Below are 22,892 nucleotides of genomic sequence, written 5' to 3' on the forward strand. Positions count from 1 at the left end.
ACCATTTTTTTCTTCAAGGCTCAGGAGTGTGTAGTGAAAAGCTGCTGTTGTCCATTGGACCTGCTTCACTGCAGAAGCTGGGCATGTAGTGAATGAGGCAAGGGGACTGCAGGAAGAAAGAGGATGATTACATGGTTTAGGAAGGTGAACGCTGCCCTGGAGAACTGGATTCTATCCCTATCTGTCACAGCGCTCCTACGTGATGCTGGTGCAGTCATGTAAACCAACATTTTTTAGAGGTGACCACTAACTGAATTTATAAATGCCCAACTTGAAACATAGGGTCAGATTTTCAAGAAGCACTGAATGCTCACAACTGCAACCAAAAATCTATGTGAGCTGTGCATGGAACATAAAATGCTATGCCAGGGGTAGCCAAACTGCGACTCTTTCACAGTTAAAATGTGGCTCACAGCGCCCCTCCCCCCCTTTCCAGCACACACATACAGCCATATTTGCCATCTACCAGACTGGGTCTAGGGAACTCAGGACTTCTGCCTGCAGTGGGGTGGTGGAGTCAGGAGCTTCCATCAGACACAACGGTTTCTTGTTGAGAGTAGCGAGGTACAATTTAAAGGGTCCTCCCCAACAGCTTGCATTATGCCCGGTAGGCGCACACACCCTTACCTGCAGCAGCCCCTACTGGCAGCTCCTACATATTAGCTCCATATAAGCTAATGGAGAGGCAGCAGCAAACAGCTGTGAACCTCAGGGACAGGCTGCTGCATTTGCTCCTGTGGGAGCTATAGGCACAAAGGGTCCAAACGAAGGTTGCAAAGCAATATTAATTTAGCATTTCCTAATTTCTGAGTGCTTGACTTTGCAAGATCAACATTGTTTTTATTTTTTTTTAAATGAATGTACTAATGCGAACCTTTGAGCAAAAAAAATCCTTGAGGATGGAGGGGGAAAAAAGAAACTGAAGTTCCCAAGAAAGAAACTAAGAAGAGAAAATCAAATGTAAGGAATGCATGATTTTGTATCACCATTCATTTACAGGTTTCGTGATTGACCTGGGAGCCTGCTACTAAAGCACATGGAGACAGAAGCAGGCAGGCAAGAAGATTAAAGTAATCATAAGGTTTAAAAAAATCCCCAAGATGTAGCATGCCTTTCCCCAAAATAAATATTTGTGATTTTCGCAATACACTCCAAGCAACTGCAATGCAACCCGTGACCTCCAGTTTAGAGCACTTCCACTAATAAATACAGAAGCTGTTTAGTAACTTCTTAGAGAGAGTCACAGCTACGCATGAGAACAATTATTTTTAAAGCTCAGCTTCATATCATATAGTGTTTTGCCAGACTTTGAAAATTTGTAACTTCTGAATACCAGTCTTTGGAAGTACATCTAAGAACAATGACATACTATTGGCCATCTGCAGTTTCTGATATTTAAACCACATTTGTTTAAAGAATTAAGACAATGCGAACCAGCCTTTAAATTCTTCAGTTTGGGAATTAAATTAGCAGTTTAAAAAACTACCACTACTTAAGAAGATTATGACCAAAACAGAGTGAAGCATATTTCAATCAAGAACAAAATACATCTGATTGCTGAGGAGTACCATTAATGGATACCACAAAGAAAGTCACACAATAATGGTAAGTGAAAGAAATTGCTATAATTAAAACGTTTTGCTTTAATATATTCCAATACATTCATATAGGATTTCTTCTGAAATATATTTCTGCTCTTAAATTAGCAACAACAATCATATGTAAAGTTTTATATTTAATTGCTTTTCTTATTAAAAGATCATTTTAATTGTGCACCTTTTAAAATATATTTTGTACAGTCTTACATTTTTGTTACTATACAAACATTTCAATTATTAGGTTTAAGAAAATGTTTTAAAATTATAAAAGTAAAGGAGAGCAGGAAGCCAATCACACAGCGTACAAACCACAAGCAAAACTATTATAATATCAATAGCCATTGGCGTGCAAATACTGCACGTAGAGCAAGCCAAAAAAAAAAAACACATTTCCACGTATTTATCAATGGTACTCACAATGACACTATAAAATAGCACAGGTAAGAACACAGACCATTGTGATCATCTAGTTTAACCTCCTACAGATACACAAGTAAGGACTTTTCCATGTTTATATGTTGTTTTAAAATGTAATTGCTAACTTGTGTATTTTTGTTTGTTTGTTTTATTTTGTTCTTTTAAGCAGTGCTTTTCAGATTTCGTTTAGTTTTCTATGACCAACAGAATATAAATGTTTAAAATTCAGGAAGGTGTCCATTGTTTGATGATTTTATATTAAGTCAAGGAGTTTTATGAAAGTAGTTACATGTATTATTCAGACATGAAATTATAAAAATAATTCCTTCTCATTTGTATTTTTTAAAATACCTCTTATATCCTCAAATGTTTGCTTTCAAGGATAGTAAAATTGTTAGTTCACATGAAGTGTTTTACATGACTTAAAGGAACCAAAATTGGCTGATATTTCTAAAAGCTAAATTATATATCTTGAATCCTCTGATGCTAAGGGTCAGGATCACTGTATACACACTATGGGTGTGTCTAGACTACAGGGTTTTGTCGACAAAAGTGGACTTTTGTCGACAAAACTGAACCTGCGTCTACACTACCGCTGAGTTCTGTCGACATAACGTCGACAGAACTCAGCAGTTTTGTCGACGCTGGTAAACCTCATTTTACGAGGCATAATGCCTTTTGTCGACAGAGTTCTGTCGACAGAAGGTGTTATTGCATCTAGGGTTGTGTCTAGACTACAGGGTTTTGTCAACAAAGCAGCTTGCTTTGTCGACAGAACTGAATGTAGTCTAGACGCTCTTTGTCGACAGAAGCTTTGTCGACAGTATCTGTCGACAAAACTTCTGTTGACAAAAGCCTGTAGTCTAGACGTACCCTTTATTCCCACATCATCTTTTCCCCTTACTCCTCCTAATTTCCAATTAATGAAATACCTTATCGCTGACAGCAATGTTTCAAAGCTTAATTCAAATATCCAGTATTTAGGCTAAATAGATGCTACAAATAGCGCTACATGCAAACAAAAAGGATCCCTGAAGTAATGACTGAGTGTACAGGGGTTTACACAGATCCATAAATCTAGCCTTTTGATCATATAGTCTATTTGATTACTATTGAGCCTAGACTAAAATTCAGAAACAAAAATAAAACTAACTCTCCAAAAAAAAATCAAATTCTATCAGCCAAATGAGACAAGTTTACAATCTGAAGAGGAAAAGCAAGGATGCTGTGTCAGGCCCATACACAGTCGGGGGGGGGGGGGGGAGGAAGCTTTTTTTTTGTAAATGTGGACCACAAGGGTGGGAATGCACTCCCCATGGTTCTCCAAGTAAGCAGGAAAATCACCCCCAGCTTTTCCCCAGGACAGCCAGAGCATGGGGGAGGAAGGCTCAGGCAGCGAGCTGCTCCTGCCTTCCCCTGGCCGGCCAAAGCATGCTTATCTGGAAAACATTGGGGGTGCTCTTGCACCCTTCACACACCTCCTGCATATGGGCCTGTGTTGATTGGTAATCTTGGTCTGTAAGAACAAATGAACTGGCTACAAGCACGTACTGCAGTGACCAAGCAATTATTTAGGTGTCCTCCATCCCCAACTACCTGAGCTTTGTTCTAGCTTCCAGTGAATTTGATATTCTACTTTTAAGGAGAAAATTAACTGTATCTACAGCAATTGATTTCTATACCCTCCTGCTTTTCCCTTCCAAGTATAAGAAACCATCATAAATACCAGTCAAGTTATAATCGGTTATATCCTAAATTAAATAAATAAGTGTGGTTTGTAAAGTAATAAGACTATCCATATTAAATACACCTAGTGTAAATGGCAGGCTTTCTATTGCCACATCAACTTAAGAGAGTCATCTTTACCCAACCAACATTTTTTTTCCCAGCACGTTTATATAATTTCACAGGGGAGCAGGAGGAGAGATGGACAGAAACACTCAGAAGGTGACTGTTTATACACATACTGACTACGTATTTACCGATGGACCAAATTCCATGATAATTTACACTATTAGCATGTCAATTTCAACAAAGGCCTGATCTTAAATTAGTGCAGAATTTGGCCTTCTTTCTGCTCCATCTCCAATTTTACAAAATGCTATATCCTATCGACTCCTATATTATAGTAGCAATTGTAGAGAAGTAAGCAAGCACATAGCAACATCAGTAAGGAAAACTAATGAGTTTTACTACCTTGCTTACTTATCTTCTGTACTCATGTTCCTTTCCCCCACAAGGTATAATCCCCATTGTCTATGGTCAACATCTGCAGATGCCAATGTATTAATAAAAACAACATGGACAATTAATACCACCATAGTTTGTAACAGCACCTTAGAGATGAATACAAAATGTAGATGGTATCATGAGCTTTTATGGGCACAATCCACTTAGCTCATGATTCCATCTACATTTTTATTAGTCTTTAAAGGTGCTTCTATACTATTCATTGTTTTTTAAGTTTTTCCAGTTACAGACTAACATGGCTACCCCTCTCAAACTATTTCTATAGCAGTAACAATTTCACTAAAGTCCTAAAAGCACTGAATACTCATAACTTTAGCTGAAATCAATGAAAGCTGCAGGTGATTAGTATCTCTGAAAAATCAAACAAGTCATCTAATTACATTTCCTGTATTCTTTCAAGTCAGTATCAGTTGTTTGATCTAGCAGGACATAAAAATGACTATATACAGCATTGCTCTCTTGACTGAATATCTATGGTAGCAACATTGTTGAGGGTAAAAGAAACAGAACAAACCTCAGTCTACATGCTGCCTAGGAATGACACCAGAGTTAAAGTAGGCAAGGAGACAGACTCACACTAGCTTTAATCTAACTAGCACAAATAGCCAATAGGGGCTCTTGGTACATATTTGGGCTGCTGACCCACACCAGGGTCCACGTCACCATATCTTTACTGCTAAAATTAAAGCTAATGTACATAAGTGTCTGCATAATGCAATCGCACTTTCAATTGTGATATAGGCATATATTTGGACACACGGATATTTTGTATCTGTTTGGAAACAGGCATTCATTTATACTCCATGTACACAAAAACCCAGACACATCAGATTAATTTTGTTCTGTATTTCTGTATTCTCTCTCAGTGTTGACAATGCTATTCAGAGGAAAATACTTAACCTTAAAGGTTATTATAATAAAAAATAGACAATATAGTTTTAACAAAGGAATATGTAGGTTGAAGCTCAAGACTTTCTTCTTTACCATTTGTTGAAAAAGCTCCTTTAAAAGCTACAACATAAGACTAATTCTTTCCAAAACTGTGCTGTATGAGGCCTCCTATTTATGGCCTCCCAGCATGGCATCCTATTTATGTTAGATCTGCAGCCACAGGGAAAACCACTATAAGAAGCAGAGCATTGCATTTGACAATGCTCATATAGCAATACATTACCAAGACAACAGAAATAGTTGGGTTTTTTTTTTTATTGATTACGATCTTTGACAGGAAGGGAAGTGAGGGGGTTGGATGACACCAGGCATTGGTCATGTTAAATTGAGTTTGATGCCTTTATATCATCCGTTCAAATTCATCCTAGGTCAGCAATCACCTAGAGTCATTTCCATCCGGTCGGCTAATGATCAAAGGAGTCAAAATAACTACCACTTAAGTCTTCATCCCCCATCATCCCTCCTCCTGCAAAAGGCAGCCAGATAACACAGAATAGTGAAGAATTAAAATTTTCTAATGTTATCTCCATGTCTGTCAATCAGCAGAATTTTTTTGTAAATAGAGGCTTTGCATTGAACATGTTCATGTACTTGCTACATTCTCTCAATAATATTTTTTACATCGTCCAGTGAGAAAAAACTTATTTTGGCTTTTCTGGAATCCTATAATTTGATTTATTGCATGTTCCCATTTTCTCTTTTTATGGCCTTGAAATTTGTGACAACCAAATGGAATGACTAGCCAATACAGAGTATTTCAAATGACTCAATGACTAGCCAATACCCAGAGTATTTTAAAAGACTGTAGTAATACACTGTATTATTTTTATACATACTTTATACTACTTCGGTTATGGCAAAAGTTGCAATGAGATGAGAAAAAAAATATGAACCGATTCTCTTAAAGGAGATAGCAAGAAATAATTGATCACTAAAACACAAAATTTAGGAATCTACAATTACTGTAGTTCTTTTGACTTGTATTAAAAATAAAAAAATCTGACAGAGCAAGATGTGCAAGGCCAGATAAATAAAATATTTTTTCTCAACTACAATAGCATCTAATGGACTGGTCTATGTCCCCACAGAGCTTACAATCTTAATAAAGTATGAGAGGCAAGAGGTGGATACAGAGAAAGATGGAGGGAACAGAAGGGCTTAATAAGAGTATAAGGAAGAGCTAGACAAGCAGTAGTCACAGCTGCCCAGCCATTTTATAAATGCTTACAAATCGATGAACAAAACTTGTTGCTGACAAAATTAGCACAAGCCCATTACATTAAAGAATAAAATTACCAGGTTAATCATTATTAAGTGAAGGGAAAGTTCTTTTATGCAACACTTCCCTTACTAACTGTAAACCAGTTTTCTAAACTATTATCCTTGGACATCAGTCACCAGGGTACAAGGTGTTTTATACCTTTGATTATGAAAATAAAAAGCTAGTGTAAACATGAACTGAAAATGGTTAATTCATTATGGAATTCATCCTTAAGAAAGCAGGCCCAAACTATGACCAGTTGAAGAATCTAGAGAGATTTCCATGCTAGCTTACAGTAAATCTTCATTGACCCTACTTAGTGTATGCATATCCTGTGCATCACTAGTGGCTGTGTGTACAGCATGTGTAGCCACCTATTGCAGTGAAAAGCACAGAGCATCCACACTGCGGTATACAGCTATATGCAACAGTGAACAGCTCTGGATGCAAGGAAAGGCTCAGGCAGTGAGGATGCTGCCAAAAACAGTGTAGATGGAGGAAGCATTGCTGTTTGAGTTTCTAGAGGGCTGTGCAGGGAACATGCCCTCAAGGGTTCAAGGAAGTTTCTACTCACCTAAGCAGTGCCTCACCATCTTCATAGCTATTTATACCTGCACTAGAGGAAAAGGAGGGGCATGTAGTGCATTTGTCCTCCATGCCCACATAAGGGAACACCTACACTGCAAACTCCTACAGAGAAGCATGCTAAAAGTGGTGTGTCAGCATGCTGTGAAACCAGTGAGTTACGATGAAATCATGATGAGAACTTAAATGTTTAGCATACCATGGTACAAAGTTAGAAGGTTCAGAAGCAAGGAAAGAAAGGTTTACTTAATACAACGTTGCTAGAGATTAAATTCCCAATCATCCATGTGGCTATTGCAGACCTTCTTTACTTTAGGAAAACAAATACTGAATGTTTTTCAGCAATAGGAGCTCTCTCATCTTTTAAAGGCACATATACACTAGGAAAATAATGTGTTGTTTTAAACATAACCAATATGCTAGCACACATTAAAATCCTACTGTAGACAAGGCAGTTGTGCTTTTAACTCAAGTTAGTCAAGGTAAACAAGGATTTTTCTGTAACTATGCTGGATCTATTTTGACTCATTTGTTTTGTTCCTAAAAATCTCATGCTTCAGCTGGTTGCTTGCAGGGTTCAGGAAGGACCCTTCCACACAAATGTATTCTTGGGGGTGAGAAGAGGGAGGAAGAGAGCATGTCTCCTTTGTCTGAAACATCAAAGATGGCCACAGCTAGAGACAAGACACTGGTCAGTGTGGACCAGTGTTCTGAGGCGGCACTGAGAATTCTATCCTACAAGCTACTTGCTCACATCAGGGGGTCCAACTGATAGCCATATGTGGGGTCAGGAAGCAATTGTCCCCCAAATCAGACTGACAGTAATATGGGGGGTTTATCGTCCTCTACAGTGTGGGGCTGTTGTGTTTTAGATGCTGTTTGTAATTATTAGAACTGGAAGCACTGGCTGTTGGGAATCTGGAAGCACAGGAAACAGGAAGGAGGGGGGAGGAGATGGGCCAGGCCTGAGTGAGAGCTACAAAGGGGAGCAGCAGCAGCTGTGTAGAGAGGTTTCACCTTTGTTGAAGTTTGTTATTACCTTGCTTGCATGATACAACAGGGGCATGGGGTCACTTGCCAAAGAACATCTGGGTAAATTTCACGTAATCAATTCTCTGCCCTCCCAGGGGCCTCTGGCATTGGTGAAATTCAGTCCTTCCTATTTTCTTCCTGTGGCGTATAATAGTTTAATCTACTCTGGATTGTAATACTGTGGTCTCAATTCAGTTGCTGAGCTCAGAGTGCAGATGCAGGGTGGTCATGATTGACCTGTGATATTCAGGACGTCAGACCAGAGGATCTGGTCATCCCTTCTGGCCTTAAACACCATGATCTTCTCATGCAGTTAAACCACTTTCAAGCCCAAATCAATCAAGGAGAACACAGCACTAAATATCACTCTCCAGATTAATTAATTTTTCTCCTGTAGGCAGGTCCATCAAGCACTGTCCAGTGTGTATGTGTACCATGGCTCTCTGCTAAAAAGTATCAGAACTACTCAGCTGCTAAAGGCATTCTGCTGGATGACTAAAGAGGAGCCTCATTTAGCAGAAGTGGTAGAGGTCTGTATTTTGAGAACAGGGTGATCTGAACTGTCTCTCCAGGCACTTAAGCACCCAAGGATGGCTGGGGCCTACCAGTATATACTCCAGGACATTTTGTATTATCACAACTATGATACAAAATGTATTTTAAAATTTGATATACTTCAAAACACGGGCTGCAGCATGATTTGTAACTGCAGTAGAATGTTTAGGGCTTTAAAAAGCTTCTATTTTGTATCTAGGGCTTCACATGGCACCATGGCACTCACATTTAACATTTGTCCTAGTCTTGCCACCCTAGGTAGACCCTATTTTCCCATTCAGAGAGTATTTCAGAGCCAATAACTGCTCTCAACAATTCTTTCACCTATGAATTGTATCACCTATTCACAAGGGTACCAACAGAATTGCTGGGCTCCTAGGCCAGATGGAGGGAAGGCCAACTCCAAATTCCCTTCAGTGTTGCCTGGAGTGCAGCCACGAAGGCTCTGGAGTATACAGCGCTGGGCTCCAGCGACAATTTAAAGGACCCACTGCTGGCAGCTCTGGCTACAGCAACTGCAGTAGCCAAGAGCCCATAGCCCTTTTGAATTGCCAGGCCTCAGGGCAGTTGCCCTTCCCTGCCTATTCTTTGATCAAGCAGCTGCACTAGTTAGCAAGCTATCTTTGGAAACATCTCCCATGTTTTAGGGCAACCATTTGCATCAGGGTGAGAAAAGGAATGCTTAAATAATCAGGGAAGAGGGCAGAAAAAAATTAAATTTAGTCTTTCATCTTTCACACAGAAATCAAAGGTTTTATCATTTGCCTGATTGTTTAAGAAAATATTGTTTGGCACTAAGTTAAAAGGAGGTTATGAACTGTGTCTTAATGGCTTTGGAATTCGTGTATAGTGTGGTTAGGCATTTAAATATAGAAGGAATCCCAGCATTTTAATCATGTCGCTGTAAACAAATTTCCTTTCACATTTTTGGCAAGACTATAAAATAAACTGGCAAACCCAAAAGAACCAAATGTTTATATGCTTGACCAAATCAAATCTTTGAGAACGCCACTTGTCAGTTTTGCTTTCTTACAACCCACTAATGTATGTGCATTATATACAAGCTATATCATGTTATTTGACACATGCATTTAAAAAAACAATTATGCAAGCATGTAATGTTTACATGAGAAATTGAAACAGATTTTAATACATACATGAGCAAATCCCAGAAAAGAAGTTACGTGATAGCTGTCGTATATAAAATATGGTGATTAATTATTATTTTATTAATAATAATTATTATTATTATTATAACAGATACACCAGCCAAAAACTTAGCCCTAAACCTTTAGAGCATGTCAGACAGCAGATGGTGTTTCTGTGTTTCACACAGGCTGAGTATCTATAACAGCAAAACAGTCAGATAACCACAAAGTCTTGCTAAGCTGTGAAATAATTTCCTCTTTTACCTTTTTGTCCTATTTTATATGCTTTACACTTATGTGTAACATAGAAAAAAAATCCCACTAGTTTATTTTATACAGCATCAAGGAATACAATATAAATCTAAAAGGGTATTAATTAAGGTTAAGAAACTATCAGAAAATTAAACCCATCTCAAAACATTCAGTAATAGATTAATTCAGTTTGAGGAAGTCTCATTACCTAGGCAATCTGACCACAAAATATTATACAGTTCAAGCAATGCTATCTATTCTAAACAGAAATAGACTGGTCAAATAAATGATGTTAAACAGCTGTATCTCTTCCAAAGTTTCCTTTGTACTAAAGAAACTGATACATTTAAATGGTATACTGAGAAGTCAATACGAAATAAATCTTTAAAGTGAAATAATCAAAATATTTTACAGCCTAAATGACGGTAAAGCCTGATTATCTATGTGACTTTGCGACTGCTAGTGTTTCATGTATTAATGGATCCTACATGGAGATATACAAGATCCATAGTTCCATACAGATATCAAAATTGCCACCCAGACTAATATAGAAAGATAAAAGTTTCTCTCTGTAACAAGACTGTAATGAGACCTTGAATTAATTCAACTCATTTATCTCTTGAAAATTTGTATCAGGCCATGACGACATTGCGAACACAATCATGTGATAATTTTTGACATTGCAAACACTATCATGTGATAATCTTCTATTTTGATTTCCGTAAGTTAGTTGTTTTCCAAGTTCTTTTGGGTCTAATTCAATCTGCACTTTATACAAGGAACACACATCCACAGAACCAAGGAAAAGCTAGTAGAGGTAACAGATCAATGAAATTCATTAACCAATGGGTGTCTTATAACATATTATTGTCACGCAGAAAATTTACTAGCAAAGAATGACACTATTTTCCTACCTCAGTTGGCTTTATAATCACTCTCACCTCCAAGGTAACTGTGCAAGATACAGCCATCTATCACCCACTTAAGATTGTACAAGAGAGACAGGGTAAGTTTCAATGCCAGCATGGATAAGACCACACATACAGTCAATTCTAAACTTAACACAGGCTGCTTCTATCTAAAATAGGAGATAAAAATTAAGCCCCCTAACAATACTGGAACTAAGACCTCGCTGTTGTGGGGGACAGCTATCGAAATGGTATGAAGGACTTCACACCTGCACAGCTTCATATAAGCCACCACAGAACAGAAGTGTATATACCGGAAAGGGTGAGGCCAATGGCTTTGTGGTTACCAAGGTCCAGCTGCCACAAATTTCCACATAGAGAGAAAGGGAGCAGCTGCTGCTGCTGCTGCACAAGGCCATATCAGTTCTCTCAGGTTTTTTTCAAAACTTACGAGGGTAGGAAATGATGAGTTATTGGAGAGAACTTGGTTTTTTAGTGGAGCAGCTATTCTGCTGAGGCCATTACACTAAACTAAATATTGGATCACTACCTGTGGTATTGGCTTTCATTTTTATGTTTTAAGAATGTCACACATTAAGAGAAATTTGCTATGCATGTTAGGAAGCCTAAAATGATATATTTGATTGAACCACAATCCACAGACAGCTGTGAATACAGATGCACATTTATAAACACTATGAAGATGTACAGTACAGAATTATAGCCTCCTCATCAGAGGATACCAAACCACATACGTAGTACATGATCACAATCATAAGCACCAACTTTCCCTCCTCTAGACAGTGGATGCTTGACCCTCCCATCTGGCCTCCAGTTCCGTCCCTACTCCACCCTTTGCCCCAAGTACCTGCCCCACCTCTTTCAACTCTGCTCTGTCTGCGTTTCAACCCTTTCCCCAAGCCCCCGCATCTTCTCTGCCGTCGCATCCTGTGAGCATACCCCTGTTCCCTCTCCCTCCCAGAACACCCCTCATGCCACAAAACAGCTGTTTGTGTCAGGTGGGAGATGCTGGGAGCAAAGGGAAGGAACTGAGTAGCAGGTGACATGCTAGGGAAAGAGGAAATCATGGCTGGCTGCTGCATGCTGCGCACCTGCTAATTCCCCACATCCCCCACCCACCCCATGGTTGGCTCCAGTCCAGAACACCCAGGGAGTCAATACCCTTGGCTTCACAGATGATTAATCAGCCCTGCCCAGTCAGAGGCTAAGGGCTCCATGCAGGGAGCTGACTGACAGAGCAGGGCTGATTAATTACCTGTGAAGCTGTGCTGCCATGCAGCTTAGAGGGAACACTGCCTAGGACCACAATGAAAGTGAAAAGCTAGATATACCCTGCAACAAGAACTACAGAGGCTGTGTTAGGGACATCGGGTCAAGGATAATAGTTTCAGTTACAAATGAGCTAAAAAGAATAAAGTATCAGAGGGGTAGCCATGCTAGTCTGAAACTGCATAAACAACGAGAAGTCCTGTGGCACCTTACTAACAGATTTATTGGAGCATAAGCTTTCATGGGCAAAGACCCACTTGGTCAAATGCACAACTACAAAAGCAGTTTCTCCTCTCTTGGTGTTCACACTTCCACATCACCTGCTAGAAGTGGGCCTCATCCTCCCTGACTGAACTGACCTCATTATCTCTAGCCTTACTCTTGATTGGTACTCTTTTCATATGCCTGTATATTCATACCTGCCTCTGGAATTTCCACTACATGCATCTGACAAAGTGGGTCTTTGCCCACAAAAGCTTATGCTCCAATAAATCTGTTAGTTTATAAGATGCCACAGGACTTCTCGATGTTAAAAAAGAATCAAGTTTGTTTCGGCATTATTTCCCTCACCTTATTTCTATCCTCAGGGATGAACTAAGTGAATTTTCTAGCACACTATTAGAAAAGGATAACATAGATTTACTGTTTAAAGTGTTCTTAAAAATGATGTTAACTGAAGACTTTTTTCTCCTTTTTTAAAAAAGAGGGAGGAGGTGAGCTGCTGGTGCAGCCAACTAGCTTACAGGAGTTCAGCCCAGCTCATCAACTCTCTATGGCCACAAAACATAGTGAGCTCGTACTTCATTTGGTTTCCACAGGGAAAGATATTGGATTCTGGGACTATATACACAACAACCCCTCACAACAGCTGCTCCAGTAACTCCTTAGACTTCCAATGCAGACTTCCAACGCCTCAGACTGTTCACAGTTAGTTATTTTTAGGCAATATCAAAATTTTCCTGAGGAATGAAAGCCACAGCAGGAAAATGACAGTGTTTATCAGTTTACAACTCAGTCAAACCTGAATGGAATTCCATATAATGTATATAAGAAATCTCTAGCCCTAGGCGTTTGTCTCTGCCAAACAGTAAAGGCCTGCTACAAAGAATGGAAGTGTTAGAGCTTCTCAAAAAAAGGATCTCCACAATCATTTATAACATTAAATATCAGCAACTTAGATACAGTGTTTACTCTCAGCTCCCCTTGTAATACTGCTTAGGAAGATATGTAACCACTAACACAACACTTTTTTTTTCTTATGTACAGATTACTCAGGAACGGGAAAATTGCTGTGCCTTGAGATGCAAAACTCTCTCTGGACACTGAGACCTCAGTAAATCATCATTGCAACCAACCAAATCAGGGTAAGAGAGGTACAAATATGCCACTGATTTCAGCTGATTTACAGATTCTGTCCTCTGTCTAATTTCAACACACACTACACATGCTAGCTTGTACAGTGTCATATATTTATAAACTATATAACTATGAAAGTCAAACTTTACTAAGTACAAATTGAAACTAATCTTCCTCTAAGGAGTACTCTGTCTTGACTTAAGCTAGAGACAACAAACAAAGTTCTTTTATACCTACCTGCTTGATCCACACCTTTGAGACAAACCTCCAAAGTCTGCAGCATCTGTGCTAGGACCTTCACCAGAGCTTACCCCAAAACCCTACTACATACTGAACCACTTGCCATTCATGAATGAGCATATAGCTCATTTTCTAGTATAGGTTGAACCTCTGTAATCTGGCATCCTTGAGACCTGACCCGTGCTGAACCAGAAAATTTGCTCAACTACAGGCGGTCAATATCATCTAGCAGTATCACCAATATTTCCACTGCTTATTGGGCTCTTAGAAGACATTTAGGTGTAAATTAGAGCTAAATAACAGCACAGGCCACCAACAGGTGGTTGTAAACAAATTTTATGAAAATGTGGAAAACTTGGCCACACTCATGATAACTGGACATCTGTCCAACTAAAATCACGCCAGATCACACATGTTACTGGACCAGAAAGTGCCGGACTAGAGAGGTTCAACCTATAGTATCCAAATGTGTCTGAGGCACTTGACAAACATAACAGCTCCCAGCTTGGAAGAGCTTAAAGTAATAAAAGAAAATATATAGTACAAACAAGGGTTTAAGGAAGACTACAGTTTTCAAATACAGATGCTTTAATACCTAAATAAAAGTGTTAAAATTTTCAGAGATATGAAGGATCTGCAACTCCCATCAGTTTAGTTCCTTAAATAGGGCTTGAAGTATCTAGCTTTCACAATTTAAGATGGGAAAACGATAGCAAGGTTTTTTTTTTTTAAGATATACCTATAATTGATAATATCTTCCCAAACGCTAAGTGAATTAACATTATTTCTCCTTAATGAGCCTCCCCATCTATCAACATTGTGACTATAGTCTAACAGCCCTAACAGTTTTACACACACAAAACACATCTTACACACACATTTTTTCCTAACTAAAACTGACAATTAGCTAGATTTTAGACTTGTTGATATTCGAGCATATGTCTAGGAAGAGGTTTAACTGTGGTGCTTTGAAACAATCACAGGGAGAATTTGGGACCCTTCAAACACCACGTCATCTTATTCCAAATTAAAAGTGACTGATTTAAAATCTGACAATCTCTCTTTAAAAGGAAGATTGCAAATACAGTATGCAAAATGTGACCCTTTTCTAAGAAAATTTCCCATGTGATGTATTTAAAATTACTGTGAGTTTGTGTCTGAGTTCCAGCCTCCCACGCACAGGGAGAGGAGAGGTTAAGGACACTGGGTGCTAGAGGGAGAGCAAGAGGATTCCATGGAACTGCTATTCACTTCTGATTCACTTGTGACCATTTCAAAACAAGCTTATGATAACAATCAAAAACTTTGCTTTCAAATAGCTTTATTTTCTCTGTTGTTCTTAAAGTTTCAGATTGACAAATACAGCAGCAATAGATAAGATGCTCATTACTAACAAGGACAATAAACCCCTATAACCTTGTGCCAAAACAGCAGCAGAGCAGGCAGCAGATGTGATGTCCAAGAAATTGTTATTTGGGGGCACTTCAGAAGACAATTCTAGATTACAAATTATGCTAGTGTAAAAACATATCCTTATGCATTGTGCTACCAACAACTAGGTTGTATCAAGCTATGCTAGCTGCACATAGGCTGTCCTTCAACAGAACACAAAGGTAGGGATGTTAATGGTTAACAATAATCTGGTAGGAGCTGGAGCAACTCACCACAGGCTGCTCCAGCTCCTTTGGGACTGTCACAGGTGGGGAGGCAGCAAAGAGGAGGGGCTGCTCCAGCCCCATCACAGTCCCTCTGCCTAGTCCCTCTGTTTAATCCGTTAACCAATTACATGGAATTTTACATTCCCAACACAAGGAAGGTCAGCACTATATAGTGTTCTTCACCAGCCTCTTGTTTACAAGCACAATATACAGGATGTAAAATTTGCTGAAGCAACATTTCCCACCCTCACACCTTTTAATAATATACAGGGTATCTATAGTATACCTGCCTAAGAGTTTGAGACTCCAGAACTTTCTAACTACACATATCTACAGTCATTAAACCACATATACTATGCTCCTAATCCTATTCCCAGTACCTAGAGCAAGTAAATGGAGTTAGTATCTCCATGGGGGCATAACAGGAAGAAAGCCTACTCACCAAGTAACAAGTACTGGATGAACCTCTCTGGTTCGTCAACATCTGTGGTCTAGTATGATTTTAGTTAGCCAGATGCCCACTTACCATGGGTGTGGCCCAGGTTCCCGCAGCCCCATAAAGTTTGTTTACAGCCACCAGGCCTGGCTCTCAGTGTTCTGTGCTCTAATTTGCCCCTAAATATCTTATTAAAGTCGAGCAAGCAGTGGAAAATGTTGGTAAAGCTGCTAGATAATATTGACCTCCCGTGGTTTGGCAAATTCTCTGGTTCAGCACCAGTGAGGTCCCGAGGATGCTGGATTAGAGAGGTTCAACCTGTACCATCTGAATAACTGTGCAGAGGCTACTTCTGCCTCCGGACTGAAGCGGCCTCTGCAGCCCTAATGACCAATGGATCTGGGCAAGGATATAGCCTGGGCTCGACAAATGCACTCGCCCACGGCAAGTAGATTTTTCCAGCTGGCAAGTGCAGGGGCGGACTGGCCCGGTGGGCCGTTGTGACGGGCTGGCCAAAGGCTGCACTACGGGCGGTGCAGCCCCATCCGATCCGCCAGCTGGCGGAGGAGCACAGCGCCGCTGGGAAGTGCAGCGATTCTTCCCACCAGGCTGCCTGCATGCAGCTCCAGTGCGAGGAGGTGGGACGGGATGCCAGGACGCTGGCATGACCTGGCCCTGCTGATTTTAAAGGGCCGCGGCAGCTCGGCTCTGGCTGTGTGCCCCTGGGAGCTGGCTACGGCGCGCAGCACAGTCAGAGCCCCCCCCCCCCCCGCCGGCTCCAGTCCTGCCACAGCCCCAGCCCCCCATTCTCTCTGTGCCGCCCGTTCCCCATTTCTCCCCTGCACCCCGGACCTCCTGCTCTCCCTCTTCCCTGCAACCCTTTGGCTCTGCACTGCCCTTGCACCCCGCACCCTGCTCCCCCTGATCCCTGCCCCCTCCCCAGCTCAGTGCTGCCCATTCTCTGCACTGCCTCTAGACCCCGATCCCTCTGTCCCTCCTGTTCCCCACGTCCCATTCTCCGTGCTTCCACTGCACCCCCGATAAATTTGTTATTTATAGGACTAAAATGCTGGGACAAAAAAGAAAAACAAAAAGACAACCCATTGCAAAATGAAAACGTGTAAAAGACAACAACGAAGGGGGGGGAAATGTTTTGTTTGGGGCAGCAAAAAACCTAGAGCTGGCCCCTGGGGAGGGGAAGGGACTGGGCTAGGCTGGGCTGTGGGAAAGGGAGGGGGAAAATATGGGGAAGTGGCTTGTGCTGAGGGGAAGAGGTCAGGAGAAAAATAAGAATAAGAAAGGGGAAGGCACCAAGGGACGGGTGCAGGAGAGACAAATGCCAGGGGGACAAGTGCAGACAATGAGGAAAAGGGCAGGAGGGGAGGTGTCAGTAGGAAGGGGGGGACAGGGTGTTGCTGGGAGAGGAGAGGGTAAGGGCACTGGGGGCTAGAGGGAGAGGGGGAGGTGCTGGAAGAAGGCTTGAAAGAAGGGGTAGGCATGAGGAAGGCGGGGATGGAGCAAGGCATCTATGAGGGCACAGGGGCATGAGGGTGGTGAGGGGGTGGGTATCAGAGAAAAAGAGAGCAAAGGGCAGTGAGGGAAGGGGGAGGCACCAGAAGGGTGCAGGTGCCAAGGGATTCTGGGGGTGAAGCAGAAGTGCAGACACCTGCAGGGGAGAGACCAGCCTCAGAGGAGAGAGGCAGGGCAGGTGTGTAGAGGGAGGGGTTAGGAGAGGGGATGAGGAGGGGGAGCTCACACCATCAGAGTGGGGCTACTGGAGGAGTGGGCACAGGGGGGAGAGAAGGGCTGGTGGAGGGGGGCAGGTCTCAGGAAGGCTGAGGGCAGTGAGAAGGGCAGGAGTCAAGACAGCAGAGGGTGAGGGGTTGGGGGGCAGACGACACCAGGGGAGCTGATGGAGCAAGGGGAGGAGACATGGCAGCAGAGAGAACAGGTAGAGGTTTATAAGATATTTATTAATAACCTGGGAGATATTTATTAATAACTTATTAGTTATTACTGTTCTTATTCTTATTAGGAATTTATGCCATTAAAAAACACTTTTTGTGGGGGAGGGTGGCAAGTCCCTTTTTTGTCTGGCGAGTGGTGTTTTCCATAATTTGTCGACCCCTGCATATAGCCACCAATCTCCTCATCCCCAGTAGCACCAACCTTGTCTCCACTTTCGGACAAAGAACAGGGAGCCCCCTTTTAGCACCGGAAATCATGCCTTACGTATTACTCCTACAGAATAGAACTGCATAGATATTGCTGTGTCTGGAACCCTCTGTGCTCAGATGGTGCAACTTGTAGTATGCTAAAGGGAAAAAATGAAATATTTCAATATTTCCAAAGTATAATACACTAACTTTTACCTGCTGCTCCCATAGCAACAGGGAGCAATGCTTAGGAGGGGCAGGGGATGCAGAGCACCAGGTAAGCAGCAAACCTCATTCCTCTCGCTCCCTCCCTAACCCAGCAAAATCTTTAATCCAGCAAACTTTGCATCCCAGGGTTACTGGATGAAAGAGGGTCAAGTGTAATTTAATTGAAGTGAAAACGCACAAAACAACCCACACTTGAGGCACTAAAAAATCAAAAAGAACACTGCTATTCCACATTTTCCTGTAACACAACTAATGCTATAAGTGCACTTTTCTTCTGCAAGCACCCAAAACATAGAAAGTTTAGATCCCTATGTGAGTGCTCTCTATGGTATTTTCACAAGGCAGTCCCACAGAATTTCCTACTTCTTTTGCAATAAACCACCTGTCCAAGAACATAGTTGAGCATGCACAACATGCAGCTATTCACACTCACAGAAAGGTATCAAGGACTTATGAAAACAAACCAATAGGTTTTCTATTCAAAACAATTCTATTTGACACAGTCAAAAGTGTGAACCAACAGCAGTGATTAGACATTTATACTAAGCACTTTTGTTGAGAATGATATCTACTTTGGTTCCTGAAAATATGCTGAGCAAGGGGCATTAAATGTTAAATTTATAATCATGGAAACTGAAACACAATCACATCCAATTTATCTTACTGGTAAAACTGCTTTCTCTCTTCTTTCAGGAACACAGACTGAAATATTCTAAGATGTCCAACTCAAGCATAAATACATCAGGAAACAACTGCACTTACAGCTCAGTAATAACTACTCGAGTCCTTCCAGTGGCTTATCTATTCATTTTCATAGGAGGAATTCTGCTAAATGGTATAGCAGCATGGATTTTCCTGCATATTCCAAGCAAGAAAAGCATTGTCGTCTATCTCAAGAACATTGTTGTTGCCGACCTTCTAATGAGTCTGACTTTTCCTTTTAAAATTCTTAGCGACTCAGAAATTGGGCTATCGCAGCTCAATGCTTTTGTCTGCCGATATTCTGCTGTAATTTTTTACCTAAATATGTATATTGGAATAACATTTTTTGGCCTCATAGGATTTGACAGATACTACAAAATTGTAAAGCCTCTGCTTACATCCTCTGTTCACACAGTTTATTTCAGTAAGATTATCTCTGTAATCACATGGGCACTGCTCATGTTTTTAGCACTGCCAAATATTATTTTAACTAACCAAAATGCTACAGAGAATACCACCAAAAATTGTGTAACTCGTAAAAGTCCTCTGGGTGTTCAGTGGCACAAAGCTTCGAGCTACATTTGTGTAGGGATTTTCTGGACTGTGTTTCTTCTGTTAATCATTTTTTACAGTGCAATATCAAGAAAAATATATCATTCCTACAGAAAATTCAGGAGAAATTCAACGTTAACTAGGGAAAAAATCAATCGCAATATATTCAGTATCATGTTTGTATTTATCATTTGTTTTGTGCCATATCATCTCTGCAGAATTCCATATACATTAAGTCAAACTGGATCTAAGTTCCCCTGTCAATCAAGAAAAAACCTATTCTATGCAAAAGAATTTACTCAGTTCCTGTCTGCTGCAAATGTGTGCCTTGATCCCATTATTTATCTATTTCTCTGCAAGCTCTTTAGAGAAAAGTTGTATCAAAAACTGCATTTCAAGTTGACATCAGATGAAACAGAAAATTCTAAATCCAGAAGGTCAAATACTACATGAAAGTATAATTATTTCATAAACTCATATATCCCTTATAACATGCTGTATGGACAATTATTCCAAGCTGCAAAGCAGCTAATGAAGGAATTGGATAAATGAAGAGCATGTGGAACAAGTGACACAAGGTTTCAAAATAAAAAGCATTTCAACTGTTTATTTTCCAGATTAAAAAGTATTACCACATATTGTACTGTGTACTACTTCCAGATTACTTCATATTCTAGCTTATTATAATGGAGCCTATTAGCTGTCAGAGACATAAACAGACAGGAGAATGACTGGGTTAGAAAGCCCTAGATAAGAAGGCCATGGTTCTACATGAGTGGCAAGGATTAACTAGCAGATCTATACAACAAGCTGAAGCTCATTAGCCTCCAAGGAAGCAAACCCTGGTGCATGTAAGAAGTGCATGCTAGCAACAAGGGTTTGGAAGTGGCTGAACAGCAAAGTTGGGCAAAAAAAATGGACAAATTGTTTTCCACCAAAAAAAAAAAAATGCAGTTTCAATTGCCTTCTGATTATTCATGAATTTGACACACATAACTTTGGGAAATCACAGACCTGCCAGAGGAAAAAGCAGGAGAAATAATGAGGTGGTGGTGATGCTGCTGATTCTGGAAGTGTTATGGAACCCATAACAGTTAGCTCACTCATCTGCTAGGTATTCATCTTACATTAGGTAAACTCAGGTTTAAATTCTCACTGTGAAACAAACTTTGATTCCATGATTTCAACCCATTTGGATTTTTTTTCTCTATTTTTTGCAATTGTTATTGAATTAAAAAAACAGTTATTTGCCCAGTTCAGGGATGGAAGAGATCTGTCACTTCTCACTTCAGCATCAGACTATCAATCTCTAGCAAAATGAAGAGCTAAGAGTACAGATTCTGGAGATGGTCCCATCCAGCCTACCATAGGACAGTTGAAGGAAGAGAGGAAAGAATAAAGGTGCAACAGCTCAGATCCTCAAGACTCTGTGTAGAGCTTAGGAATCATAAGTTTAGCAACATGAGGTAATTTTAAGAAAATCTACAGGCAGTCCCCGGGTTACGTACAAGATAGGGACTGTAGGTTTGTTCTTAAGTTGAATTTGTATGTAAGTCAGAACTGGTACATATTGTAGGAAAAACTCTAGCCAAACATTTCTCCAGAGCTCAGTTTTATTCTCCCACACCTCACTTCCCTCAGTCCTTTATTCTGAAGCTGAGGTGTCTGCTGAGAAGCCGCTCCGCGTCTCCCTGGTCTGCTGGGGGAGGGGGGGGGGAACGCTAGCTTCGCATCTCCCTGGTCTGCTGAGGGGAAGCAGCTAGTGTGGGGTTGCCTCACCCCGTTTGTAAGTAGGGATCCGATGTAAGTCGGATCCATGTAACCCGGGGACTGCCTGTATTTGAAACTTTAATGGAAATTTCCTGTCTACCAAAATCTACAGAACTTCATAATGAAGAAAGGATTTTTAATGGACCTTTCTATAAGTCTCCCAGTCTTCTGATTAACATACGAATCATTATTATACTGCAATGCTGCATGTTTAATATGCCATTCTGCTTTGGAGTTAGAGGTGAGGCTAACTTTCTTGCATTTTGGACAACTTAGTACTGGCAGAATTTGAGAGATACCAATCCTTATCCCTGTTTCTACAGGCTGAGATAATGCCTAGGACAGCGGTTCTCAAACTGTGGGTTGGGACCCCAAAGTGTGTCTCAATTCCATTCTAATGGGGTCACCAGGACAGGTTTAGACTTGCTGAGCCCACCCACCAAGGACCAAAGCCGGAGGGCCAGGGTCTGAAGCCCTTGGGCCTTGGCTTTAAGCCCCTTGCCTGGGGCAGTAGAGCCCAGGCTCTAAACTCCCAGCCAGGGGCCTGGGGTTTGGGCAAGATTCAGGTTTTGGTCCCTTCCTCCTGGGGTGGTATAATAAAAAGAGGGTCACAATGCAATGAAGTTTGAGAACCCCTGGCATAGTGTGCCATTTGCATACTCTCAAATGACTAGTTTCAAACGATCTCAGAGTACGTCCTTTCTGGTAACATGCCCATGCACATACAGTAGCTTGTCAAATGTAGGTGTAACATGAAAATGCATGCCAGTGTATCAGAGAGTGGATTCTGCCCTTAGACGAGCCTGTCGATTCTATCTAATACCAGAGTGTGTATCAAAATACATAGCAACTGATGCTTATTTTGCAGAAAGGTGGAAATGAAATTTGAGGAAAAATGGGTGATCACCCCCAGGTGATTTAGTAAGTGAAAAAGTGAACACCCATTCACATCAGCAGAGACTGAGTCATATACTATCGGAGGAAAAAACCCATCTGGCATGCAGTCTATTCTGCACTAAAGAACCTGCAAGACAAAGTGGCTATGACTTCATTAACGATGAATTTTTAGGAGGCAAGGAAAATCTATTGAAGCTAGCTGTTTGTACTTAAAACTCAGAGCTATTCATTTCTCTTTACAATAGGCCATTTGTATACCTGGAAAGAATGGTTTGATATTTTTGCTTTGTTTCTGGCGCTGTTACATTGTTGATTGATCTTTGTAACAAAGGACTGAAAACTACCCGTATTTCATTTTTTCATGTGTGCGTATGTGTATATATGTTTTATTGTGTATATACTAAAAAAATAAAACCTTTTTTTTTTTAAATGCAGCTAGATTTATTTGCTTCCATTTTTATATTTTGCATAGGCAGTGGGCCAGTGAATGTACTGATTACAAAAGATTCCAAATGACACCTCTGAAAGTGGAAGTTTTCCATTTCATTCTATATCATTGGAAACACATAAGTTTTTCGAACAGGGATCCTGCCAGTCTGCCTTGCCTCTGTTCTGAAAAGACAGCCTCTCAGGATGAAAGAGTAGTTCAT

General features: G+C 40.7%; 2 protein-coding genes across 2 annotated transcripts in view; one reads left to right on the plus strand and one right to left on the minus strand.

Moving 5' to 3' along the window:
* Positions 1–22,892, minus strand: part of MED12L (mediator complex subunit 12L) — a 479,380-nt gene that overhangs the window by 335,282 nt on the left and 121,206 nt on the right. The window lies entirely within an intron of this gene.
* Positions 1,195–22,781, plus strand: P2RY14 (purinergic receptor P2Y14). The gene is made up of 3 exons (XM_014569960.4): positions 1,195–1,605; positions 13,514–13,611; positions 19,015–22,781. Exon 3 carries the CDS (start codon positions 19,039–19,041, stop codon positions 20,026–20,028), a length of 990 nt encoding a protein of 329 aa, XP_014425446.1. The 5' UTR covers positions 1,195–1,605; positions 13,514–13,611; positions 19,015–19,038; the 3' UTR covers positions 20,029–22,781.

Source organism: Pelodiscus sinensis, chromosome 10 (assembly GCF_052426305.1).
Source record: "Pelodiscus sinensis isolate ZL-2025 chromosome 10, ASM5242630v1, whole genome shotgun sequence".
Classification (NCBI taxonomy): Eukaryota; Metazoa; Chordata; order Testudines; family Trionychidae; genus Pelodiscus; species Pelodiscus sinensis.

What these genes read in the sequence shown, in the direction of transcription:
- P2RY14 (XM_014569960.4), top strand. Translation starts at nt 19,039, where the DNA reads ATGTCCAACTCAAGCATAAATACATCAGGAAACAACTGCACTTACAGC.